This window comes from Clarias gariepinus, chromosome 22, assembly GCF_024256425.1.
Source record: "Clarias gariepinus isolate MV-2021 ecotype Netherlands chromosome 22, CGAR_prim_01v2, whole genome shotgun sequence".
Lineage (NCBI taxonomy): Eukaryota > Metazoa > Chordata > Actinopteri > Siluriformes > Clariidae > Clarias > Clarias gariepinus.
The window spans coordinates 22839019-22863318 of NC_071121.1; the positions used below are offsets into that span (position 1 = coordinate 22839019).

The 24300-nt window shown below is 36.9% G+C and overlaps 3 protein-coding genes across 3 annotated transcripts; 2 read left to right on the forward strand and 1 right to left on the reverse strand.

Moving 5' to 3' along the window:
- Window positions 1–54: 54 nt before the first annotated feature.
- pmelb (premelanosome protein b) lies at window positions 55–11037 on the forward strand. The gene is made up of 12 exons (XM_053483189.1): window positions 55–109; window positions 3454–3567; window positions 3826–3972; window positions 6976–7113; window positions 7421–7582; window positions 7817–8173; window positions 8254–8382; window positions 8451–8525; window positions 9043–9130; window positions 9212–9411; window positions 10135–10219; window positions 10842–11037. The coding sequence occupies exons 1-12, from the start codon at window positions 55–57 to the stop codon at window positions 10975–10977; spliced, it is 1686 nt and encodes a 561-aa protein (XP_053339164.1). The 3' UTR covers window positions 10978–11037.
- A 345-nt stretch (window positions 11038–11382) lies between these two features.
- tuba1c (tubulin, alpha 1c) lies at window positions 11383–14456 on the reverse strand. Its single transcript, XM_053482109.1, has 4 exons — window positions 14357–14456; window positions 12853–13075; window positions 12626–12774; window positions 11383–12544 (listed from the first exon to the last, which is right to left on the reverse strand). Exons 1-4 carry the CDS (start codon window positions 14357–14359, stop codon window positions 11564–11566), a joined length of 1356 nt encoding a protein of 451 aa, XP_053338084.1. The 5' UTR covers window positions 14360–14456; the 3' UTR covers window positions 11383–11563.
- Window positions 14457–20569: 6113 nt separating this feature from the next.
- LOC128510102 (tubulin alpha-1A chain-like) lies at window positions 20570–22252 on the forward strand. The gene is made up of 3 exons (XM_053482108.1): window positions 20570–20813; window positions 20931–21079; window positions 21162–22252. The coding sequence occupies exons 1-3, from the start codon at window positions 20570–20572 to the stop codon at window positions 22140–22142; spliced, it is 1374 nt and encodes a 457-aa protein (XP_053338083.1). The 3' UTR covers window positions 22143–22252.
- The last annotated feature ends 2048 nt before the right edge of the window (window positions 22253–24300 follow it).

The window sequence follows — 24300 nt, forward strand, 5'->3', positions numbered from 1 at the left end:
TGTTCAGTGCAGAGCTGGCATCCTTTACTACACACTTGAGGGCGAAACAGAAAAATGAACTTATTTTCAAGATTCTTTATACTGCTCTTGTTTTCAATGGTCATCTCAAGTGAGTATCTATATGTTATATATGATATGTCATATCTATAACAACAGTTCTAACAGTTATTTCTACTGCAAACCAAATTACAGGTTTATATCAATGTGCTTGTTTAAATACATCATTGTTTCTATAGTAACAGGTATTTTGATGGCATTATTTATTTTTTAAAACAATAGACTGGGGACAAAATGACAGTTTAGAGCTTTAATAGGAATTGATACCATTCCACAATATTTATAGCAACTACAAATGGATAGAAATCATAGTTTGAAAATTATTATTTTTTTAAATGTAATTTTGTAAGAAATAATTGAAAATGTTACTGTAGTATAAGAGGAATAAAATAGAGTCCCAATAACGTTTAATTCTTTACTTGTATATTATGTATTATCTTGTCTGGAAATACATTATAAAATCATTTTATAATGTAGATATTTTATTTTATACGTTATTATATTTATTAAAATTATTACCAGCTTATTTTGGTGCATTGCTGTTTCCAGTCATAATCAAGTGATCTTTTTAACCTAAGGCAAAAACATAGCTTGTTATTTTCTTTGAATTTGGTTAAAAAATGTGGTAGGGTTAGCACTGTCGCCTTCCATTTCCAGGTTCCGGGTTCGATTCCAACCAAATCAATTCAACATGAAGACTTAAGATAATGAGGAATATCTGTTGTTGTTATTATTATTATTATTATTATTATTATAATTATAAATTTAATTCACTGATTATTTGCGGTGTGAAAGAAAATAGGGCAAGAAAAAATAGAGTTATACCTACATATACATACTCTTTACTGGAGCTGCTTCAACACTGACATCTCATGGCCATATTTAAGAGAAAAGGTAAACCCCAGGACCTTATTGTCTAAATTTGGATATGAAACACTTTTCTTAACCTGTTTTTGCAGCTAGCTAAATCGTATAAGCTAAATCTCATGATTATGTATACCTCATTTACATTTACAACTGACCACAGTAGTTTTTAATTTACATGCAAATGAGTACAAATTACAGCAAAAAGTTACAGTTACCCCTTACCGTCATTATCCTCAAGTGAACGTCCACCTACTTAATCTACATGAACCCACTGGTAAAAGTCACATTGTTCACAAGTCGCAAAGAATAATCTCTTTAACTTGCGTGAAGTTAATACTGATGGTATCATTTACCAAGAAACCAAGAAACATGTGGGAACTTTAGCTAAAATAAGTATCAACAGCTTTGTGCTCAATCTATCCTGTTATCTAGCATGCTAGCTCTGATGATACAAACTAGCTGAATGTTATATAGCTGCTATAATATGCTGTTGAAAAAAAGTGTGCACAGCTGTATACACATTCCCATATTATCTTTAGCTCTTACTCTCACTCTTATGTGTTGAAGTTTTGATTTGTTAGCTACGGTGGCCCTGAAGTGCAAAACAAATTAACAAAATGGAAAACAAAATAACTAGTTCAAAAACAAAATAGCAAAACCCAAAACTAATTTGTAATTTTGTTTTGGGTTTTGTTTTTTTGTTTTTGGTTTTGTTATTTCCTTTTTTTAATTTATTTTGTTTTCAATTTTGTTATTTTGTTTTGCACTTCACGACCACCGTAGTTAGCTTTTTAATGCTAAATGACTTCCCTCTTGACTACAAATATACCAGTAGCATAGTAACTGCAGGCATAATCTGGGCAACGTGTTAAATATGGAAAAGTAGACCTCTTGTAAAACCTTTTTGTAAGAAGCAAAACATAGGCTATGACTAACTACAATGAATAAACATAAAGTCCTAACACTTTGGAAAGCTAGAAATACCTGCACACATACACACACACACACACACCTCTGTTCCTTTCACTTGATATTCCCAAATAAGTAAAAATTAGTAGACCTGGTCTTAAGTCTTAAATCAAGGATTTACAGTAAATTAATGATCCATTCTTATTGGCAAGTATTTTCAATAAGCTTCTTAAATCATGGACCATAAGTGGTAACCTAAACCTTTGGTGCTGATTTGACTTAGTGGCTTAAAAGGTGTGTGTGCCTGCTGGACGTGTGCCAGGGCATTGTTAAGCTAGATCTTTAAGCAGTATTTCTACTGAAACATTTCACATCTAGGCAGCACAGTGGCTTAGTATTTGGAACTGTTGCCTTGCACCTCAAGGGTTGGGGGTTTGAAACTCTCTGCCAGTCAGTGTGTGTTGAGTTTGCATGTTCTCCCCACGCTTAGTGGTTTTCCTCCCGAAGTCCAAAGACTTCCAAAAGTCCAATATTGCTTCACAATATGTTTCATAGTCTCAAATTCCTTAATTAACTGTTAATTTTTCTTATAAATCTGTGATAAGTCATTGCCTCCATGAAAGCTCATATACACATTGCCTAATAATTTATGAATTATTTTCCATAGGGAACATAAAAAAAACTATTTATAGACTCACAATTTATTCATTTATTTACTGCATTTGCTAATTTATTATTTGTATTACTGTATAACCGAGTATGGCAAAAATCTTTTTTCAGGTTTTGTTTTGTCTCCACACCAGTTCAACAGTGCAACATTTTTTTAAACAACTCAATAATAACAACCAATATGTTAATAACAACTCAGTTATGTACAGTGGAACCTTGGATTGCGAGTAACGCGGTTTGCGAGTGTTCCGCAAGACGAGCAAAGATTTTTAATCAATTTTGACTTGGAAAACAAACAAGTCTTGGTTTACGAGTACCAAGTATCATGTGGCACACATGCGTCTTGTTTAAATGTCGTGCGTCACGTGGTCACACAGACACACAGATACACACACACTCTTTCTCTCTGCTCTATGCAGAAACACTGCTCTGTCACGATTCTTTTCAAAGGTAAAGTAAATTTGTTTTGTTTTTACTTTACAGCAGTGATGCCATTAGTGTGTCACTCAATCGAGTGTCATTAGAGAGATTTCTTGTTTATTTTTCCGATAAAACAGTGTTTCCGTTGTGTGCGTGTGTGTGAAAAGAGTGGAGGAAGGGTAACTGTGTAAGATGAGAAGGGGGAGAGAGGGAGGGGCTCTTACTTTAGCTTCACACACACAGCGCCTGCGCGCACAAATGTTTTTTTTTTAAGGTAAAGTGCATGTTAATTTGTTTACTATCCAGGGTGTAACCTGCCTAGTGACTCAAGTCCATATACAGATTAAAATATAAAATTGTATACTACCTGAAAAAATACCCATCCTTTTATATTAGAATCTCAATTTCTAATATGGTTGGATTAAGACTTTAATACAGTACTCAGAATATTTAAATCATTTACATTTGCTACTTCACCAATATAGTAATCTTAAGATGAGGGTAAAATTCTATTTCTACATTTTATTTCAGAGCAACTTCAAAAAAGCAAGTCCAAACCCAAATTCATACGATACCGGCCATGGAACACAAAATTGTACCCAGTGTGGAAGAATAAAGACCCGCGTTACAAGAGCAGCTGGACAGGTGCCATTGTCTTTTTGTTTAAATTAAATAATCAATTTACATTTATCTTCAGTGAGCAGTTTATACTGGTTCAATTTATTGTATTGTTAACCTAAGGTAAATGTCCCACATTGTTCAACTACACTGTTGTAATAAACATATGCATCCTAATTCTAACATTAACCAACATTAACAATCTATTTTGGGAGTCCACAAGCAGAAGCACAAAGGTCTCCTTTCTTGTTTCGCATGTAAAGTTAGTTGTTTTTATGTCCACAGGCGGAGAGGTGAAATTTGATGTCTGTAATGATGCACCAACTCTAACTGGAGCTAAAGTCACCTTCACTATTGACATACTTTTTCCAGAAAATCAAGAGGTGCTGCCTAATGGAGAAGTTGTTTGGGGAAAGAACTGCTTTGTGAATGGTACAGGAAGGACACTGCCTTTCATATCTGTGTAATATGTCATGAAGAAATGCAAGAATATAAAGTACAGTATCTAATTTCATTATCAGTGCATCTAAATGCTGTTACTTTTTCTTTTCTTTTCCTTCTTTAAAAAAAAATGTTACATTAACCACAACATATTTTTTAGCAGATCATGAATATTGTCAGAAATCTTCTAAAATGGAACTGTATATTTAATTTACAACATGTAATAGAATATAAATTCTATTTAAAATAGAATTAATAGATTTAAATATCAGGGAAAAAGTCATTTTTTATTTTACTTCTATTAAAAATTTATTAAAATTTGCATATATTCCAGATTTATTACATGTAACAAGCCTTATAAAGTAACAGGGATGATTGCGGCTTACAGCTCATGAGCTCATTACAGCCCTGGAGATTTGATACTAGGAATGCAGTAATTGTAGCCCAATTCCCCATAGATATTGGTGCATGGTGACTCATGGTTAATACTCACTCCAGCCTCACTTTACCCATTCTCCAAAGTTCCTGAAAAGGCATTGCTTAACAATCCTCTTAAGGCTGTAGTCATCCTTGTTGCTTGTGCATCTTTTCCACACTTTTCCCACCAGGCAACTTTCCATAAATGTGCTCCAATACAACATTCTGCAAACAGCCAGCCCTTTCAGCAATGACCTTCTGGGGCTTACCTTACCTGGAGGTGTCAATGATCATCTTCTGGACAACGGTCAAGTCTTCCCCATGGTATTTTTTACTGCATGAATTTTAATTTATTTAAACTTAATAAAAACAAACAAACAAACAAACAAACAGATTTTTGATTTTTCATGAGCTGTAAGCCATAAGCATCACAAACAACTAAAACAACTAAACAAACTAAAAAAGGCTTAAATAATTTCACTTTACATGTAATAAATCTAGAATATTTGAGTTTTTTTATTAAGTTGTAATGTACTTTTTTATGATATTCCAATTTTTTCGTGATGCACAAACAAGAAGCGCATCCCTCAGTACTCGTAAACCAATACTTGTTCGTTTTCCAAGTCAAAATTTATTAAAAATCTTTGCTCGTCTTGCGGAACACTCACAAACCGCCTTACTCCCAATCTGAGGTTTCACTGTACTGGTTTTCAAAAACTGATCATGCAGTAACATTAACTTACTATTTAAAAAAAAAAAAGTTAAAAGTAACTAAACATGTCACACTGGTTAAATTAGGGCATGCCTAATAATAATAATACTGTAACCAGCTGACTGATTTTTGCCAAAAAAAAAAAAAAAAAAAAAAAACTTTCAACCTCATAAGTGGTAGTTACCTAGATATGCTAATCCACATGCTAAACCACCCACAGCTAGCATTTGGATTCCTTTTGCAATTTAAAAACAAACGTAAGTTGTGTAAATTTCAGCCAAGTATACCACGTTTTTTTTTTTTTTTTAGTTTTTATTAACCACAGACTCTGTGCTTTTTAACTTACATTTCGACTCCTTGTCAATATTAATTAATTTTAAATTTGCCGCAAGTAAAAACCACCTTCAAAGTCCGCTTAGTCTTCTTTTTCATTTTTATCTGCGGCAGGCAGGCAAAGCCACTTAAAGTTCTGGGTGAATAATGGATAAAGTGTTTTTTGCTGTCTTGACACCGAGGCCTGGCGATGCCCTGCACGTTTCAACACACTGGCCAGTTAAACATTTGCAGGCTTAGAGCATGTGTGGGAGAAATTGTGGAAAATCATTTCTTTATTAGAATCTATACTGTGTACTGTAGGCTTAATTGGATTAGTCATAAAAAAAATTAAACATTTAGTCATAAATGTTTAATCAAAAATAAGTGTAGACAGAAATCATTGAACACAAACATTTTCGCATTGTTTCACTTCTTGATAAAAAAATTCTGTATATTATATTTTAGTTCTTTATTGGTAATGACATTTGTACAGAATGTAAAGTAAGTAAGTTGGATTTTTTATTATTATTTTTTTAAATAAAGAAGCTAGTTTTCATAATGAAACATTTATCGCAATTTTGTAATTTAAATATCTTCATTCCAGAGATCCAACCCGCTAACCCTCCCCTCCATCTACCCGTATGTGAAGAGTGAGATAAAGTATATAAAAACTACTAAACACTCTTTTGTGTAGATGGCACTGTTTGTTAGAGAACCCTAGCCTTTAAAGCATTTTTAGCCATTTTTTGCATTATGTTTTAATGAATAGACTGTGTATGTGTCAGGATTTTGCAATATAGAGTGACATTTTTTCAGCAGAATAGATTCTTCAATATAAAGAACTCAATTTTATTTAATTTTAACTAACTACATACATAGGACTAAGCAAAAATGTTAAAAAGGATTATATAAGAACATATCAGAAAACCCAAATGCACAGTTTACACGTACTGTATACTTTATGTGTGGGAAACTGCTATGGGAAAACAAAAAATATGAGTCGCACACAAGACAAATATGAGCTTATATGAGCTAATATGATATCTAGAGGTAATGAGCCATATTTGAGACACATTTGACGCTAAAATCTTATTCAAGTCTCAAAGATAGCTAATTTCTGCATATCTGAGTCGCACACAAGACAAATGTAAACTATCTCTGAGATTTAAAAGTAATAAGCCACATTTGAGACACCTTTGAGAAGATGCAGAAAACGCTTAAATCTCATTCAAGTCTCAAAGATGGCTCATTTCTGTCTAGGAGACAAAGAAGAGATTAACATGAGATCTCATCTTGAAGTTTCTTTGCAATGGGAGCAGCTATCCCACTTCAGCCTCTTGACACCACAAACACAAAGTCTGGTGTTATTAGTCATTTTCAGAAATTTCAAATTTCTGGTCTTTTTCTGTAAAATTTTGAGAATGAAAATCTACAGAATTAATCAAGCTTTGTTCCTTTCTTGTGGGTAAAGACTTCCAGGACCAAACTTTAGCTGCTACTCTAATTTTCTTCAACGTTTTTGACAATAGATTTTAATCTTTGTACTGTAGGTACTCAACATCATGAAGGCGAGCCTGTTTACCCTCAGAAAAACACTGATGATCAGAATGCTATTTTTCCTGATGGCTCTCCGTTATACAAAAATGGGGATCAAAAGCCACCTTTTGTGTTTGTATGGAAAACCTGTGGTAAGTTCAGTGCTAAAATGACCTGTTTTCATTTTCTTGAAGTTAATATGCCAAATCTGCATGAGCCCTTCCCCTTTTATTTCTCTTTTTTTGGGGTGTCCACCATGCCATTCCTGGTAAAAACTGTTACTTTAGTAACAGTAAAATGAGCACATTAATATAAAATGTACTTGGTACTGTGAATTAATATAGATTAATATTATTTAACTTATGACCAAATCAAAAAGAATAAATTAAAATAATTTATAAAACCCATACCGAAATATATATTCTCCCACAGCATTTCCCTCCTTCTTTTTTCTTATAGGGAAATACTGGCAGGTGTGTGATGGTCCGTCATCCTCTCTGACCGTCAGCACTAAAGACATTCCTCTCGGCACCTATGAAATGGATGTGGTTATTTATCACTACAGAAAAAGAGAGAAATTCATTCCAATCGGCTATGCTTCAACACAGTTCTGTATCACTGGTAAGCCTCCATCCATCCACTGAACAATTTATTCATGCATCCATTTATGCATCCATCCATCAATTATCTATCCATCAATCATACATCCACGCATCCATCTATTTATTGATTCATTTATTGATTTATTCATCAATCCAATGATCCATCCAACATTTCATCCCTATGTTTATCAATTTAAACATCTGTCTATCTAGTTATTGAATCCATTTTCAGTTCTTTCCACTTCCTCTTCAGACCAGATCCCGTTTGCTGTCACTCTCACTCAAGTGAATGATAAAGATCAAGGGGACCAAACGTTTATCCAAAACCAAGCCATTGCCTTCGCTGTTGCTGTCCATGACCCCAGTTCCTACCTGGCTAACTCTGACATCAACTTTAACTGGGATTTTGGGGACGACAGTGGCACTGTGATTTCAAGAGAACTCATCGTCACCCACACATACACAAAGACCGGCTCTTTTAAACCCCATGTTGTCGTCCAGGCTGCCATCCCAAATCCGTCCTGTTCCCCTCCTACAAATACACCTTCACTAACTGAACCAACTGCTGATGCCTTTATTTCTGAGGAGCATGCAGGGCCTCTCTCTAATGGTAGGGTTAAAATTATAATGTTTTCACCAGAGTAGGCCCTGAAGTGATAAAACTCAATTCTGCTTACATGTCTTACACAGAAAGTGCATTTAAGAACACTGCAGAGTTGATGGAACATTCTGGATTATTCGGTGCTGAGATGAAAATAGCCTTCCAGCTAGACACAACTGGAGGTTTGTTCATTTTACTTATGCTATATTTAAAAAAGAGTGCCCCTAAATAAATAATTCACTACTGTAAGATTTTTATCTCAAACTGTTTACAGTTATCACAAAAGATCAGCCACAAAATTCTGAGCAGGAATGTGTGATCTACCGTTACGGCTCTTTCTCCACAAGCATCACAGTTGTTGGTAAGTTCTTTGATAAAACAACCATTTTGTTTAGCTGCATTAAGCAATTTATACTGTTTAACAGTCAAATGTTTATGGATATTGTCTCAGAAGATCCCAAAGCAAAAAGCATGTTACAAACTGCCAGTTTATTTAATTCATTGAAATGAATTTAATTTAATGTATTCATTTAATGGTGTAGAACATCCATGAGATAAAATAGCTCCTGTTATCACTTATATTAGAGCGACTATAGATTAAAGTTGCTCGCAAATTAAATTAGATAATTAAATAAATAAATAAATAAATAAACAATCCACAACATGTTACCAAGAAAACCATGAAGACCTTTCCATGAAGGAGAAATAGACTGTTATAAAATCGACTCTTAAGCCTCCTTCCAAAAATGGTAAATAAAAGTGCAGCATTATTGTCAGCATTGCAGTTACAGAAAATTATGATTGACAACACCTTGCATCTAATCAGATATGAGAACTCAGTGACTCTGTGACATCGATATATTTTCTTGATTTCCCAGAGGGCATTAAGGATGTGCAGATCGTCCAGGCCGCTGGTGCGTTTTTTGAACTGAACACTGTGGATTTCACCATTTCTTGTCAAGGAAGGTATTCGCTTATGTTGCTCATTGTGCACTACAAAGAATGCAAAGCTTGAGCATCAGTTATTTTCTTCTCTTTCTCTTTCAGCATGCCTACAGACATATGCACTGTGATTTCCGACTGCCTTTCTCCAGGCAGGACCATCTGCAGTGCTGTAAACGCTTTAACAGAGTGCCAGCTCGTTCTCCGACACGTGTTTAATGACTCGGGCATCTTTTGCATTAATATCTCATTGAGTAATGATGCCAGCCTTGCAGTCACTAGTGCCAGAGTAAATGTGATCACTGGTAAGTAAAAATATGGGAATCCGTTTACATACAGTATCCAGTCTATGTAAACCCAGCTAAAGTAATTTTTTTATGGTTTACCTTTTCTGTACATTGAATCATTCTACATATGTAGATGTAGACAGAAGGACATAGGCTTCAACCTAAAATAATAATAATATCACTGATTACATTAAAGCTGAATTTATTCTAAGCTTTAACTATTACATTTTAACTATTTTCTCATCAATAACTGGTACATCAGCTAGTGTGGCAATTAAAAAAAAGCCAGCTGATAACCTGAATGTATTGAATGACCAGGTTATCACATCTGTGGACTTTTTTCTTCCCTGGTTTCAAAATAGATTGATTCGAAAAAGATTCAAAATATGAAAGTGTTGTTATACATGAATATGTCATAACACTGTACACCATAATTGAAGCTAAAGGATGTTTATGAAATTTTGTTGTTTGACATTTTTTTTGGTTCAGGCTGTGTATAATAAGTATTTTTCTCTAGTCACGGCAGGTCCTAGTTAACCCACTTTTTTTACTTCAAGCCGGCTCCTAACATATCTGTAGTGAGAATTCTTTGAAACAAGTGTTCCTAATTTGTACTTGTTTAGAGACAAATGTGTTTTTGTGTGTGTGTGTGTGTGTGTGTGTGTGTGTGTGTGTGTGTGTGTGAAAAAAGGGAAACCATCCTAAATGCACTAAATCAGTGTTTTCCCCCTTCATTTTCAGGTTCTAGGATGCTCATCACAGGAATTGTGGCTATGGTGTTTGGTATCTTAACTGTTGCATTAGCAGTAGGGATCTTTGCCTACAAGTAAGTTTACTTAATTTAGCCAAGTACCAAAAATAATGTATTTGGGTTTCTTTGAACGAAATTGACTCGGCTTTTATACAAAGTGACTAACAATCAATACAAGAGTGCCGCATTGAAAGTCTTTGCTTGAGGACCCCATCATCGCAGCTTTGATGTGGTATATATAAACTAGCACCATTTTGATTTGTAGCTCAAAGCCTTAACCTTCGAGTAACTGCTTTTCTCAGTGCTGGTTTTACTTCATCCACTTATGGTACTCTTTCTAGGACATAAAAAAAATAATAAAGCTCATTACACATTCATTAGCCATGTTTTTGCTAAATGAACATTTGTCTATTTATTGCTTCATCTATATTAAGTAAAGCATTTTGAATTGTACATGAACGGTTCACATACAAAAGGTGCTAGACAAAATTTCCACTTGGTAACAGTCAAAGCAATCAGAGTTATTATTCTTACCTAGCTAAGTGTCAGATACATTTTTTGCCATCCTTTACTATAACTTTTAAATTTCTAAAAAGCCACATACTGCCCAATAATGAAGGCTCCTACTGTAGAAATGTACAAAGTTCAGCTAAATCAAATGTACTGTAACTGACATCACTTTAATTTCCTCCCTCAGGCATATAAAGCTCCATCAGCCTCTGTCTGAGATGTCTGCCGCTGGAATCATATGTTTAATATCTTCTTACCTTCAGAGCTTGATTAAGGAACAGGCAGCACCAAAACATTCATTATTTCTTCACAAAGAAGGGTGAACAAGATATATAAGCAACAGCAAATATTATTCAACCACAGTCTTAAGCAAATTCTTTTTCTTTTTATGTAGATGTGGTTAATTTTGGAGTTGTAATAGTGCAACTATTAGACATTAATGTTAAAGACACTACTATGTCTTTTTTTATTAATGCAGTGTAATAAACTATTTTAAAATCCACAGTCAATTTTTATATTTAGCTATGCTAAAAACTGGCACATTTTTAAATACCCAGATGGCCAGTAGAGGGTGCTCAATACAGCATATTTTGGTGGTCTCCTTGTCATATATGCAAATTTTGCACACTTTCCCAGGAACCATGTACAGCCTTGTAACACCAATCTGGAAGTGTGCACAAGATATTGTTTCTCTAGATCTCAAAAGAAGAAACAAAAACACACCAGAAGTGAGTCACAACTTTATTCAGTCACATTGAAAATTTGGCTGATGAACACCAAAAGAAAGTTATACTGGCCAAGACAGGGACAATAGTACACATTCAGAAGCAGAGTTTACACTCGATACACAAGGAATATCATGTGTACATACTGGCTACCTGATTTATTTTTCAACTTTGTTCCCACATTTTAATACTCCTCTCCCTCTTCCTCTCCCTCACCTTCAATAGAGTCAACACCAACCTCTTCATAATCCTTCTCCAGGGCAGCCATGTCCTCTCTGGCCTCAGAGAACTCACCCTCCTCCATACCCTCACCAACATACCAGTGCACAAAGGCGCGCTTGGCGTACATCAGATCAAACTTGTGATCGAGACGAGCCCAGGCCTCCGCAATGGCTGTGGTGTTGCTCAACATGCACACAGCCCTCTGCACCTTGGCCAGGTCTCCACCTGGAACCACGGTGGGAGGCTGGTAGTTGATGCCCACCTTGAACCCAGTGGGACACCAGTCCACAAACTGGATGGTGCGCTTGGTCTTGATGGTGGCGATAGCAGCATTCACATCTTTAGGCACCACATCACCACGGTACAGCAGGCAGCAGGCCATGTACTTGCCATGACGTGGGTCACATTTCACCATCTGATTAGCTGGCTCAAAGCAGGCGTTTGTGATTTCAGATACGGAGAGCTGCTCATGGTAAGCCTTTTCTGCTGAAATCACGGGAGCATAGGTGGCCAGTGGGAAATGAATACGAGGGTAGGGCACCAAGTTGGTCTGGAATTCAGTAAGATCGACATTGAGGGCACCATCGAAACGGAGGGAGGCAGTGATGGAGGATACAATCTGACTAATCAGCCTGTTTAGGTTAGTGTACGTAGGACGCTCGATATCGAGGTTCCTGCGGCAAATGTCATAGATGGCTTCATTGTCTACCATGAAGGCACAGTCGGAGTGCTCTAGGGTAGTGTGGGTGGTCAGGATGGAGTTGTAGGGCTCCACCACAGCAGTAGACACTTGGGGAGCTGGGTAGATGGAGAACTCCAGCTTGGACTTCTTACCATAGTCCACAGACAGGCGTTCCATCAGCAGGGAGGTGAAACCGGAACCGGTTCCACCACCGAAGCTGTGGAAGACCAGGAAACCCTGGAGACCTGTGCACTGGTCAGCCTATTAAAAAAACAAAATAAAAAAAATTAATTCATATTATTCACTATATTTGTAATTAAAAAACTGTTTGCTGATACTCACCAGTTTGCGGATCCTGTCCAACACCAGATCAATAATTTCCTTGCCAATGGTGTAGTGACCGCGAGCATAGTTGTTGGCAGCGTCCTCCTTTCCTGTAATGAGCTGCTCAGGGTGGAACAGCTGGCGGTATGTTCCAGTGCGGACCTCATCTACAGGAAAGGATCATGTAAATCATATTAATCCAGACACCAGTAACCAACAGTCATGCGACAAAATCTTAATCTTACCTATGACAGTGGGCTCCAGATCCACAAACACAGCCCTGGGGACGTGCTTTCCAGCTCCAGTCTCACTGAAGAAGGTGTTGAAGGAATCGTCTCCGCCTCCAATGGTTTTGTCACTGGGCATCTGTCCGTCCGGCTGGATGCCATGTTCAAGGCAGTAGAGTTCCCAGCAGGCATTGCCAATCTGGACACCAGCCTGACCAACGTGGATAGAGATGCACTCACGCTGTGGGAGGAAAAATGCAAAAGTATATAATACAGTTATTAAAACACTGTCTTAATCATTTGAAGCCACAGATTAATTTTTTTGTTTAAAATTTTAACATTTCTAGCCCTGGCTGTTAATAAATGCTCACAGTTGAGACTGAAATGCTGATGGAAGCAACTACACAACCAACTGCAGAGCTGCATAACAAAGCCTGCAGTCAGCAAAGTGCTTTCTATTCATGGGAGTGAGAAAGCAGAAAGAGAGCCATCAAAGAGCCCCACCCAGTCTAGCATAGACCGGCAAACCACACCAACTGAAAGGGCTTCTATACATACAGACATTTGAGCATTCTCTCAAGAGAAAAGATTTCAAAAGATGTGGATTTATGCATTTTAAAAGGAGAGTAACCGAAATTAAATATATTGCCATATAGCCCAAAACAATGGCCACCTGCCCTTCACACTAGTGAGCCAGGTTTGAAGGGAATGCGATTTTATATGCTTGAAGGACATCAGCAGTTGCCAAATGCATCAGAGATGGGAAATGTTCAGCCATGCCAGACATAATATCCAGCAAACAGCTGCTAGAGCAAGTCTCCACCCGGAATCTTTTAGTGAATAGAGGTAGGGAGGATGGGGGGGATGCATTTCATGAATATTCTCTCTCCTCCTTCTCATAGCTAACAATGCACCCTTGATCACCCCATCAGCCATCCTGGGGAGGCTGGGGGTTTCGGTCATGATTGTTATCTTAACAAACAAAAAAAAACAAAAAAAAAACCCCACAAGTATACATAGGTTACAGACACACAAATAAGCAGAAGATAAAGAAAAAAGAAAAATCATAGTTGTTTAACATTGCTGGCCTTAAAAGCTACAGAAAGCATGATGATTAAATTATTATTCAGCATATTTAGATCAATAACTTACGTTCAATAATATTAAGAGATGCTGGGTTAATTTATACTTAAATGCACGTATTATGAAATGACGTCATCTCATCTCTGTCTCAAGGAACCATAAATGAATGAATGAAATGAGGACACGTCCTAGACTTATTTTCTTTAAGTGTTGGTCTTTCCAAATAATAAAAATAATAACATTATTGTTTTTTAAGCTATAACCAGAATTTGTCCTGATAGAATCTAAATGCTTTCTCAGTTTGTGCCTCCATCTTAGTGAAAACGCGCGCGCCTAAGAAGAGACCGGCAAAATCTTTCCATTAACAGAATATATAGGGTGGGCAGATAACAGTGAAACACACGGAGCTCATTCAGAGACAATTAAAAAAATTACTTACCATTTTTGTGAATAGAGGAAATGAAGGACCGACTTCGAAACGAGATGAAGCTGAATGTTGACAGGATTGGCGCGAGACGTACGTAGACCGACCAGCAAGGGGCGGGACGTAGAGTTTAAGACGTCAGGACGTAAAACAAGCAGCCAATCAGAGACGTCTTAACGTCCAGTGTATGACTGAAAGAAGTTGATTGCTGTTAGCTAGCTAAATGTATGACTATTTTACAAACACAAACCTGCACCATTTACACACCTTTATATCGTACAAATTTCGTATTCTCTGCTGTTAAAATTGAAGTAGCACCCGCAGCAAACCAATAAAAAAAGACCCACAGAAAAAAAAACACTTTATACATTTTGGCACAGTCAAATGTACACAGACATCTAACCACCCCATATTTACTGTATGTGGATATTCTCTAAACCTCTTACTCACTCATCATCTAAACCACTTTAGGGTGTATACAGGGTTGCAGGGAGCCTGAAGCTTATCCCATGAGGCGGTGAACACCCTGGATAGGGTGCCAATCCATCACAGGGCACACACATACACACACTCAGTCACACACTATGGGCAATTTGGGAATGCCAGTTAGGCTAATCTGCATGTCTTTAAATTGTGGGCGGAAACCCACCAAGCATGGGGAGAACATGCAAACTCCATGCACACAGACTTGAGGCAGAAATCGAACCTGAACCTTGGGGGAGCAAGGCAACAGTGCTAGCCACCAAGCCACAGTGCCCCAAACATTGGCCACAAAATTTTAATCAGATACTTTTCCAATGCAACTATGTACGAGCCCCAAACCTGTTCCCGCATATCAATGTGCACAAAGAAAGATCTGCAAAGATATTGTTTGCCAAGTCTTGAGTGGGAGAACTCAAGTGTCCTGCACATCTTTGGAATGAATTCGACCACTGTCTACATTCTAGGTCTTCCTTACATACATCCTTACGTACATATGATTGTTATGCTCTGGTGTCCATAAACTTTGATCATAATTTGAGCTTGCATTGTTTCTTTATCATCACAAATAAATCATGTATGTTAAAATATGAGGGATTAGAAGAAATATCAAACAAAAATGTTAGTTATGTATTTAAAGAATGCATTAATAAACATTTAATCTGGATTGCATTTTGAAATATTGTCTGAGATGCCGTTCTAAGAACTTCTTCTGCGCAGTCGGATTGTAAAAAATATATACCAGGGGTTAATAAATTAAATTAAAATACATGTTTCTCTGCTTTTTTCTTTCATTCTTTACATATATTTTTCCATAATTACTTTAATCAGGACTGTAGTATTGCAATACACTGCCTTCCTGAACAGGGTTGGACTAGAGACATGAAGCTTTGTTTAAATTTCTTTATTTTAATATGTTCAGTGTCAAATTATTGAGCTGAGTTCCACATAATACATTAGAACTCACAAAAAAATAGATTTCATAATATTTGCATTAATGCTATTAACTATGAAAGCTTTTGGTCCAGATGACATGCTGTATGAAAAGGCAGGAATCTGTGTTCTTTAATAGTCAAACACTAGTCTACTGTAAATATCTGATTTGCAATGTAAAATGCCTAAATGCTGTCCACTGTGAGAGATCCTATCAGGCGGTACTCGGCTCAAGTTCTCTCCATCCTCAATGTCATCGTGCCTAACAGTGTCCTAGATTTTACTGTAGTGATGTCATTACTTGTCACATGATCAGCTAGCATTTACTTTTGCTTTGTCACTGTGCACAACTACACATCCTCCATAAGTTTACAACCTGGCCTGGGTTTAACTGCACATTCAACTATCATAAACTCTGTCTTTTCTTTAGGAAAAAAAAACTAGAAAAATGAGTGGCATGATAATTTTTTGGAAAGAAAACCCACTGTTTATTTGGCTGTGTCTGTCTGCTACCCTGAGCATCAGACCTAATTGTAGAGTAAGGACTTTTGACCACAAAGAGCAGCTATGAAATCCCATTTATTTTACCCACACTGCAATCTCTGGCATTTTGCTAGGTCATCTGCACTTTTAGATGCTGATCTCATCATTCGCCCAGGGCTAAAACAAATACCATTATTTTGTAGTTCAGTCTGTATACAGTATATGTGCAATGTAAACATTTTTTTTTAAATATTTTATTGGCATCTGAAGCCAATTTTTATTATAAAGAAATATTCTGATCATATTTAACGATTTTAATTTCATTGTTGTCTGCAAATATTGCCACTATCACAATACATGATTGCTTTTTTCATTTTTTCTGAACATTTTCATTTTTCTGACTTTCTAGGACATAATGATCTCCCAGGATGTTAAGCCAGTGCTTTACCCATATATAGACATTTGGGCTCTGTCTTTCCAGATCCAGTAATATATTTCGTAATGCTGAGTGATTTTAATAATGAGGTGTTTTAAATGGCTGGGTAAAGAGAATCATAGTTCATATGTCTCACAGAAAAGGAGTCGTGGATCAAAAAAAGCTTGTTGCCATTTTGTGCAATATTTCCTGATTTTAAGGGCAAAAACTTAATATTAAGATTCCATGCTAAGAAGATTGCAAAGATTAATAGCAGTCAAGCTAAGCATTCCACACAAGGCCCTGGCAGCTGGCGTACTTAGAGGTATTCAAACAGTTGTCGAGATGAGAATAGGATGGGAGGGCAAGAAACAGGAGTGGTTGCTTGTGAAGAGCAAAGCTCAAACATGCACTTCTGAACTGATTTGCTTTTCTGCCATCTGTCACACACAGCTCATTGTAAATGAATAATGGACTTCAATGTCTAATGATGTAGGCAGTTCTAACACTAACTCAGTTAGTAGGCAGTTCTGGTTAAAACTATTTTTCTATTGCATGAACATGAATAGGAAGTTTTGATTAAGCAAATTAGCCCTTTAATAGATTGACAAGATTCAAGCCTATATATTTTACTTTGCCTTGCCAGTCATAACCTATTATCCTATAATGCATCAAATGCCTATGACGTATGCATATTCCCTAGAGCAAAATTACTGCTAGATATTCAGGAAGCTTGAGCGAGTATAGTGTGTCTTATGGTAATGGATGGAAATGAGATCATGTGTTGGCACTAAAGTGTAGTTCTACAGAACACCACTCTTTTTACTGAGAGGAAAGAGGTTTGTATGACTGTCAGAAAACAACAAAAGTTTTACATTATAGAAACCCTTTTATAAGCAATCTAGGATGTTTTTGAACGTGTGTATCATAGGCACTGCAGTTCTGGTCATTTCCAACACAGACATATAAGTACCACAGATAATTGTTCTCTATTGTTCTCTGTTGTTAGCAACAAGCCAATAAACATTGCAGCTAAACACTTGGGGTGAAGTAACCAAGTAACCCAGACCCCTGAACAAAGAATACTGTGCGAATTCATAAACCTTTACAATATGCCCTTACATGGTATTGAAAATACAAAAGTCTTGTAAACTCATGAGGTAGATATAATCAATAGTACATAAAGATTTTAGGGGTTACCTTTAAACAGAGACTGTAACCATGGCAGATGGAGCGTTGAGATTCCCTCAGGCATGTACTCATGTGCTTCCTGACTAATCATTTGGCTTAAATGAAACTAGCATTCACCAATGGAACATTTAAATAGGTAAAAAATTGGTTTTTAGATTAGCTAAACATTCCATTATAGGTATTTATTAATTTTTTATTTTAGTTACGTCAAGTCAAGTCAAGTAGGCTGTTATTGTCATTTCAACCATATACAGTTCAGTACACACTGAAACGAAACAACATTCCTCCTGGACATGGGGATACATAAAACATGAATTAACAAAAATAGATAAGAACTATACAAAAAGACAAAAAAACACATAAAGTGCACGTGTGCAAACACGAAACAATACCTAATAAATTGCAGCACAACACATGCTACATTTTGTCTTGAAACAAGTGCAAGAGAATTTATTACAAATTCCAACAAATAAATAACTCGTTGCTTTACTGTTGTTACAATCTCATACTTTTTTTTTTAAATGACAAGGAGGTATAGATTGCTTATGTGTCTGTGAAGGAGTGTCTACATATTTCTAGCTGCCCCAAGGAATGACCTTTAGGACTGGCCATGTGGCCCTCAAATAATAGTGACTAGTGTAGGTTTGTGTATTATCCCCAAGACACCCTTTGGTCGCTAAGCAACCTTGGTATTCATCGCCTAGCAACGCTGAGACCAGGAAGAAGGCCTTGGGGGCTGTGTGTGTGTGTGTGTGTCAGGCTATTGCTTGTATATCCTTCCATCCAAGGTTAAACGTTTGAACAACAACAATGTATTTACCCAGTATATCTTGAAGAATTTTCTCATGCTCGAACAGAGCGATAATCAATAGTGTCTCATGTTAGATAGATGGACAGATAGACAGATAGATACTTTATTGATCCTGAAGGAAATTCCAGCTTTAAGCACAAAATTAAAGCTCAGATAAAAAGTTTTGCCAAGGAATGTATTAGACTTATACTATTTGAGGTGTATATGACAAGAGGTAACAGTAAAATACCCGTTTCTTTCATCCTGACAGCTGGACTGACCTGTTTTTGTGGCATACTATATATATTTAATAGCCATGTTATTGTGAAACAACGTTAGATAAAATGTATTTTGACTAGAGTATGACAAAAGGCACCAGATGGAAGATGAGAGAATCAAGTTACAGTGAAAGATGCTTGTAGCCTAAATGCATTTTAACCGTTAATGTGATTATTTTTTAAATGTGAAATCTGTGGGACAACAACAAAAAAGTCGTAAATTGTCGTAAAATGTTATTCCACCTAAACAATCTAAGTAGAAGAGCACAAGATATAACCTTTTACAGCTTTAATGCATAAATCTTTCAAACTATTTTTTAAATATAATTGTAGAATTATTTATTTTATATAATAATGGATCTAAAATATAAATTTCTAACAATATATTATGTTGTAAAAACACATATACAACAAATGATAATAAAATGCTGTGTCAGTGTTTGAGACGGTAACTAACTGGGTGAGGCTGTAGGCGGGAGCTTTTCCTCGCTGTCCCCTTTTCAGCCAATAGTAACTGTGATTTTTTTCCTTAACCGTCATTATTTCCAGCGCGACCAATAGGAATGCAGGAGACGCAGTCGCCAGGGTAACACGTCTATAAATTGGAAGGCTCGCGGAGCACGCATCCCATTCTTCTTACATCGACCCGTTAGTTGTCGAGCTGTAAGATTTATCTGCTGAGACTCACTTTTTATTTTAATCCTCACTATCAAGCTCTTTGGGAACAATGGTAAGTGTTTAATATGAAATATCTATCTATCTATCTATCTATCTATCTATCTATCTATCTATCTGTACATATCTATATATGTATGTACTTATCTATCTATCTATCTATCTATATATCTATCTATCTATCTAAGATAGATAGATTATGTAACCTTTTTTTCGCCTAGGTCATAGGTGCATTAAAAATGTAAAACTAATCCATTAATTGGAATACAGATATATAAATATATAAAATAATATTTATAAAGAAAAAACAGTCTGAAAAGTCAAATCTAGGCAAGCATATATTTATGTAAGATTTGTAATTACATTCACGAATGAAGGGGGAATGTTTGAGAAGTGGTGCAGAGAGCAACACGAGCCAACAAAAGGACACAGAGAGTGCAGTGTGTGCTCAATAGCGAGTGGGTGTAACCGGCTCCACGCTTGTCATGATATCACCAGAGGAAAATGATATCCGGCACCTTCCCAACGACATATCTGTTTCCTAATGTTCGGGAAATGGTTTAATCCACAGAAACGCTATCCGCAAAATATAGATCGTGTTTCAGGAGTGTAGTGGTCATTTAATATTAATGCCGGAGTGACTAGAGCAGCCATTAACTGTGGATTCACTGATCACTGGTCTTTTTGACTTCAGGCAGATGAGACAGAAATAACTCCAAACAATGAACAAACAATCTTGGTTTAAATTGATTTAACTATAATTTGTTTTAATTGAAGAGATGACCATTTTTTGGATAAAGGAAAGACTGCAGCACAATTACAGCGAATTTCTTTGTAATAATTGCATAATAATAATCTAAAATACCTGTACTTAGGATTGTTTTATTCATTCTTTTATATTTAATAACGCTCAGGATTATGGTGCATCTGCAATGCTGGGCAAGCACAGGATGGTCTAACTCTAAAATGCTCCTTTTCCCTAAATGTTCTCTCTACTTCGACAGCGTGAGTGCATCTCCATCCACGTTGGTCAGGCTGGAGTCCAGATTGGCAATGCCTGCTGGGAACTTTACTGTCTTGAACACGGCATACAGCCGGACGGACAGATGCCCAGTGACAAAACCATCGGAGGCGGAGACGATTCATTTAACACCTTCTTCAGTGAGACTGGAGCTGGAAAGCACGTCCCCAGGGCTGTGTTTGTGGATCTGGAGCCCACTGTCATAGGTAGCTTATGCTGTGTGACTTGTCTTCTAATGTAATAAAGCAAATGGATCTGTGGCAGTCTGGTTTATAATATAATTTACTATAAATTACATATATTATAATGACCATTTCCTGTAGATGAGGTCCGCACTGGAACATACCGCCAGCTGTTCCACCCTGAGCAGCTCATTACAGGAAAGGAGGACGCTGCCAACAACTATGCTCGTGGTCACTACACCATTGGCAAGGAAATTATTGATCTGGTGTTGGACAGGGTCCGCAAACTGGTAAGTATCAACAAACTGTCTGCTTTAAATTATAAATATAGTAAATATGAATTAATTTATAAATTTATTGATTCTTTCATAGGCTGACCAGTGCACAGGTCTCCAGGGTTTCCTGGTCTTCCACAGCTTCGGTGGTGGAACCGGTTCCGGTTTTACCTCCCTGCTGATGGAACGCCTGTCTGTTGACTATGGTAAGAAGTCCAAGCTGGAGTTCTCCATCTACCCAGCTCCCCAAGTGTCTACGGCTGTGGTGGAGCCCTACAACTCCATCCTGACCACCCACACTACCCTAGAGCACTCCGACTGTGCCTTCATGGTAGACAATGAAGCCATTTATGACATTTGCCGTAGGAACCTCGATATTGAGCGTCCTACATACACAAACCTGAATAGGCTGATTGGTCAGATTGTATCCTCAATCACTGCCTCTCTCCGTTTCGATGGTGCCCTCAATGTCGATCTTACTGAATTCCAAACCAACTTGGTGCCCTACCCTCGTATTCATTTCCCACTGGCCACCTATGCTCCCGTGATCTCAGCAGAAAAGGCTTACCATGAGCAGCTCTCTGTGTCAGAAATCACAAACGCCTGCTTTGAGCCGGCTAATCAGATGGTGAAATGTGACCCACGTCACGGCAAGTACATGGCCTGCTGCCTGCTGTACCGTGGTGATGTGGTGCCTAAAGATGTGAATGCTGCTATCGCCACCATCAAGACCAAGCGCACCATCCAGTTTGTGGACTGGTGTCCCACTGGGTTCAAGGTGGGTATCAACTACCAGCCTCCCACCGTGGTTCCAGGTGGAGACCTGGCCAAGGTGCAGAGGGCTGTGTGCATGTTGAGCAACACCACGGCCATTGCGGAGGCCTGGGCTCGTCTCGATCACAAGTTTGATCTGATGTACGCCAAGCGCGCCTTTGTGCACTGGTATGTTGGTGAGGGTATGGAGGAGGGTGAGTTCTCTGAGGCCAGAGAGGACATGGCTGCCCTGGAGAAGGATTATGAAGAGGTTGGTGTTGACTCCATTGAGGGTGAAGGAGAGGAAGAGGGAGAGGAGTATTAAAATGCTGGAAGGGAGTCATTGTCTGCCACAAGATGAAATTAACCTTTTACAACAAACAAAATAACACTGTATGCAAAAAGATTACAGAAATAAAGCTTCTTACAAGTTCACACATGTGGTTGTCTTTAATTGTAAGGAAAGAAATATCAAAATTATAAATGAAAAATGCACATTTTAAAAGCAGAACAGTTTTACATGAGCAAATAAATATTTCACACATTACTAGATGAATGCTGATAGCTAAATTAGTTAGGTTTTTACAAGAAATGTTGTGTTATGGAAATAACTTGATCTGGGCAATGGGGACATGCTTGTTTACTCACAAATTTGTTAGACAGATTCTTGACAATTTTAAACACAAATTGTGTTTTTTTCCCCCATATAAATTTGTGTAAATTATTTTAAATTGACATGACTTATTTTAAGATACTTCAATCATTCTTGAGACGTGGGTTTTTAATAAAAAAAAAAAAACTATTTCTAAATATTTCAAAAAAATAAACCTTTTCAATGCATTATAGGGTTTTTTGTCAACACCAGCAGACATTAAAAGATGTATTTTAATTATATTTATTTTCTTGAAAACATAGGTTTTTGTCCATCAACCAAGTGGTTATTTTTGTAGCTGACATATAATTATTGTAAGATAAATAATTTACAAAAAAAATAAACAAATACATAAACAACAGAAATTTCTCCTGGACAGGTGTTGATTCACATCTGACGGTGTTGACATATATATATATATACAGTACTGTGCAAAAGTCTTACACAACCATATTATATGCTGTACCAATATGTTATATATGTTTATCATGTGCATAATTATGAACAAAATTATTCAGTATTTCCATAAATAACTTAAAAATTAATAAATAACATTACAGGAGAATATATGCATGGCTGTAAAAAAATATATATATAGTACAAAACAGACCAGTTTTTAAATGGAAACAAAAAACCTAATGTAAGCTCCTGGAATTTGCATAAAAATAGAAAGGAGCGAGTGTGACCAAGTTCCCAGAAGCACTCATATTCTCCAGCAACCTCAGTAAAACCTAACAGCTGTTTTACTTATAGTACTGTGCAAAAGTCTTGGACACATACAAAAATATGGCATAAGCAAAATATGCTTTTAAAAACAGTTCTGCATAAAAGAAACTTGCAATAAAGAGTAATAAAATAAGCAGTTAATATTTGGAGTGAAAACTTATTGTTTTAAATCAAGGGTTTTAGACACAGATTTGTGCAGTTTTATAAACAAACAGCTGTTAGGTTTTACTGAGCATGCTGTAACGGTAGGCAGCGTCATTTGCGCGAAAAAGGGTACGTCAGACGGAACTCATGCCTACTGAAAGCCCGAATCAGACTGCAGAGTCTCTAAAACAACAGGTATATATGACAGGCAGACGTAAGGGCTGCCTAAACATCGAAGCAGCGAGGTAACCGCAAACTCCATTCTCAGGTTCTGGTTGCATGCAGATGTCAGGATCCACACCATTTTATGCAGCATTTAAAACTTTGGAATCAATTTTCACATCTTCACAACCTTTTTTTAAAGCAAACAAGTTTTAGCATCAAACTCTTTTCCGGTCTAGCTTTCATATTTTTAAAACCACTGAATTGTGATTTAGGCAAAACAGTGGTTTATTTGGTAGCACTGTCGCCTTGCACCTCGAGGGTCCGTGTTCGATTTTCACCTTGGGTCTGTGTGCATTGAGTTTGCATGTTCTCCCCATGGCTGGTGGGTTTTTTCCCTGCTACACCGGTTCCTTCCCACTTTCCAAAAACATGCATATTAAACTAATTGGCATTGCACAAATTGCCCATAGTGTGTAAATGCCTGTGTGAATGTTGACCGGAGATCCTACCACGGTTGTAAAAATGGAAGTAAATACAATTGTCACCCTTGACATCCACGGTCCCTATTTGGACTACAGAGGTTCCTAGATGGATGGATGGATGGATGAAAATTATAGAGATTTTGGAGATCAGTGTTTGCTGCGTCCACCTCTTCTATGATGAATTACTCATTAATATTTCTTTGAATGTAACAAGCTGTTCACCTTCTGTTTTTAGAAGTAAAAACTGTTTAACCAAATGTTATCCTTTATATTTAGGAATAATATTAGGATACTGTATTTCCCCCCATACAGTA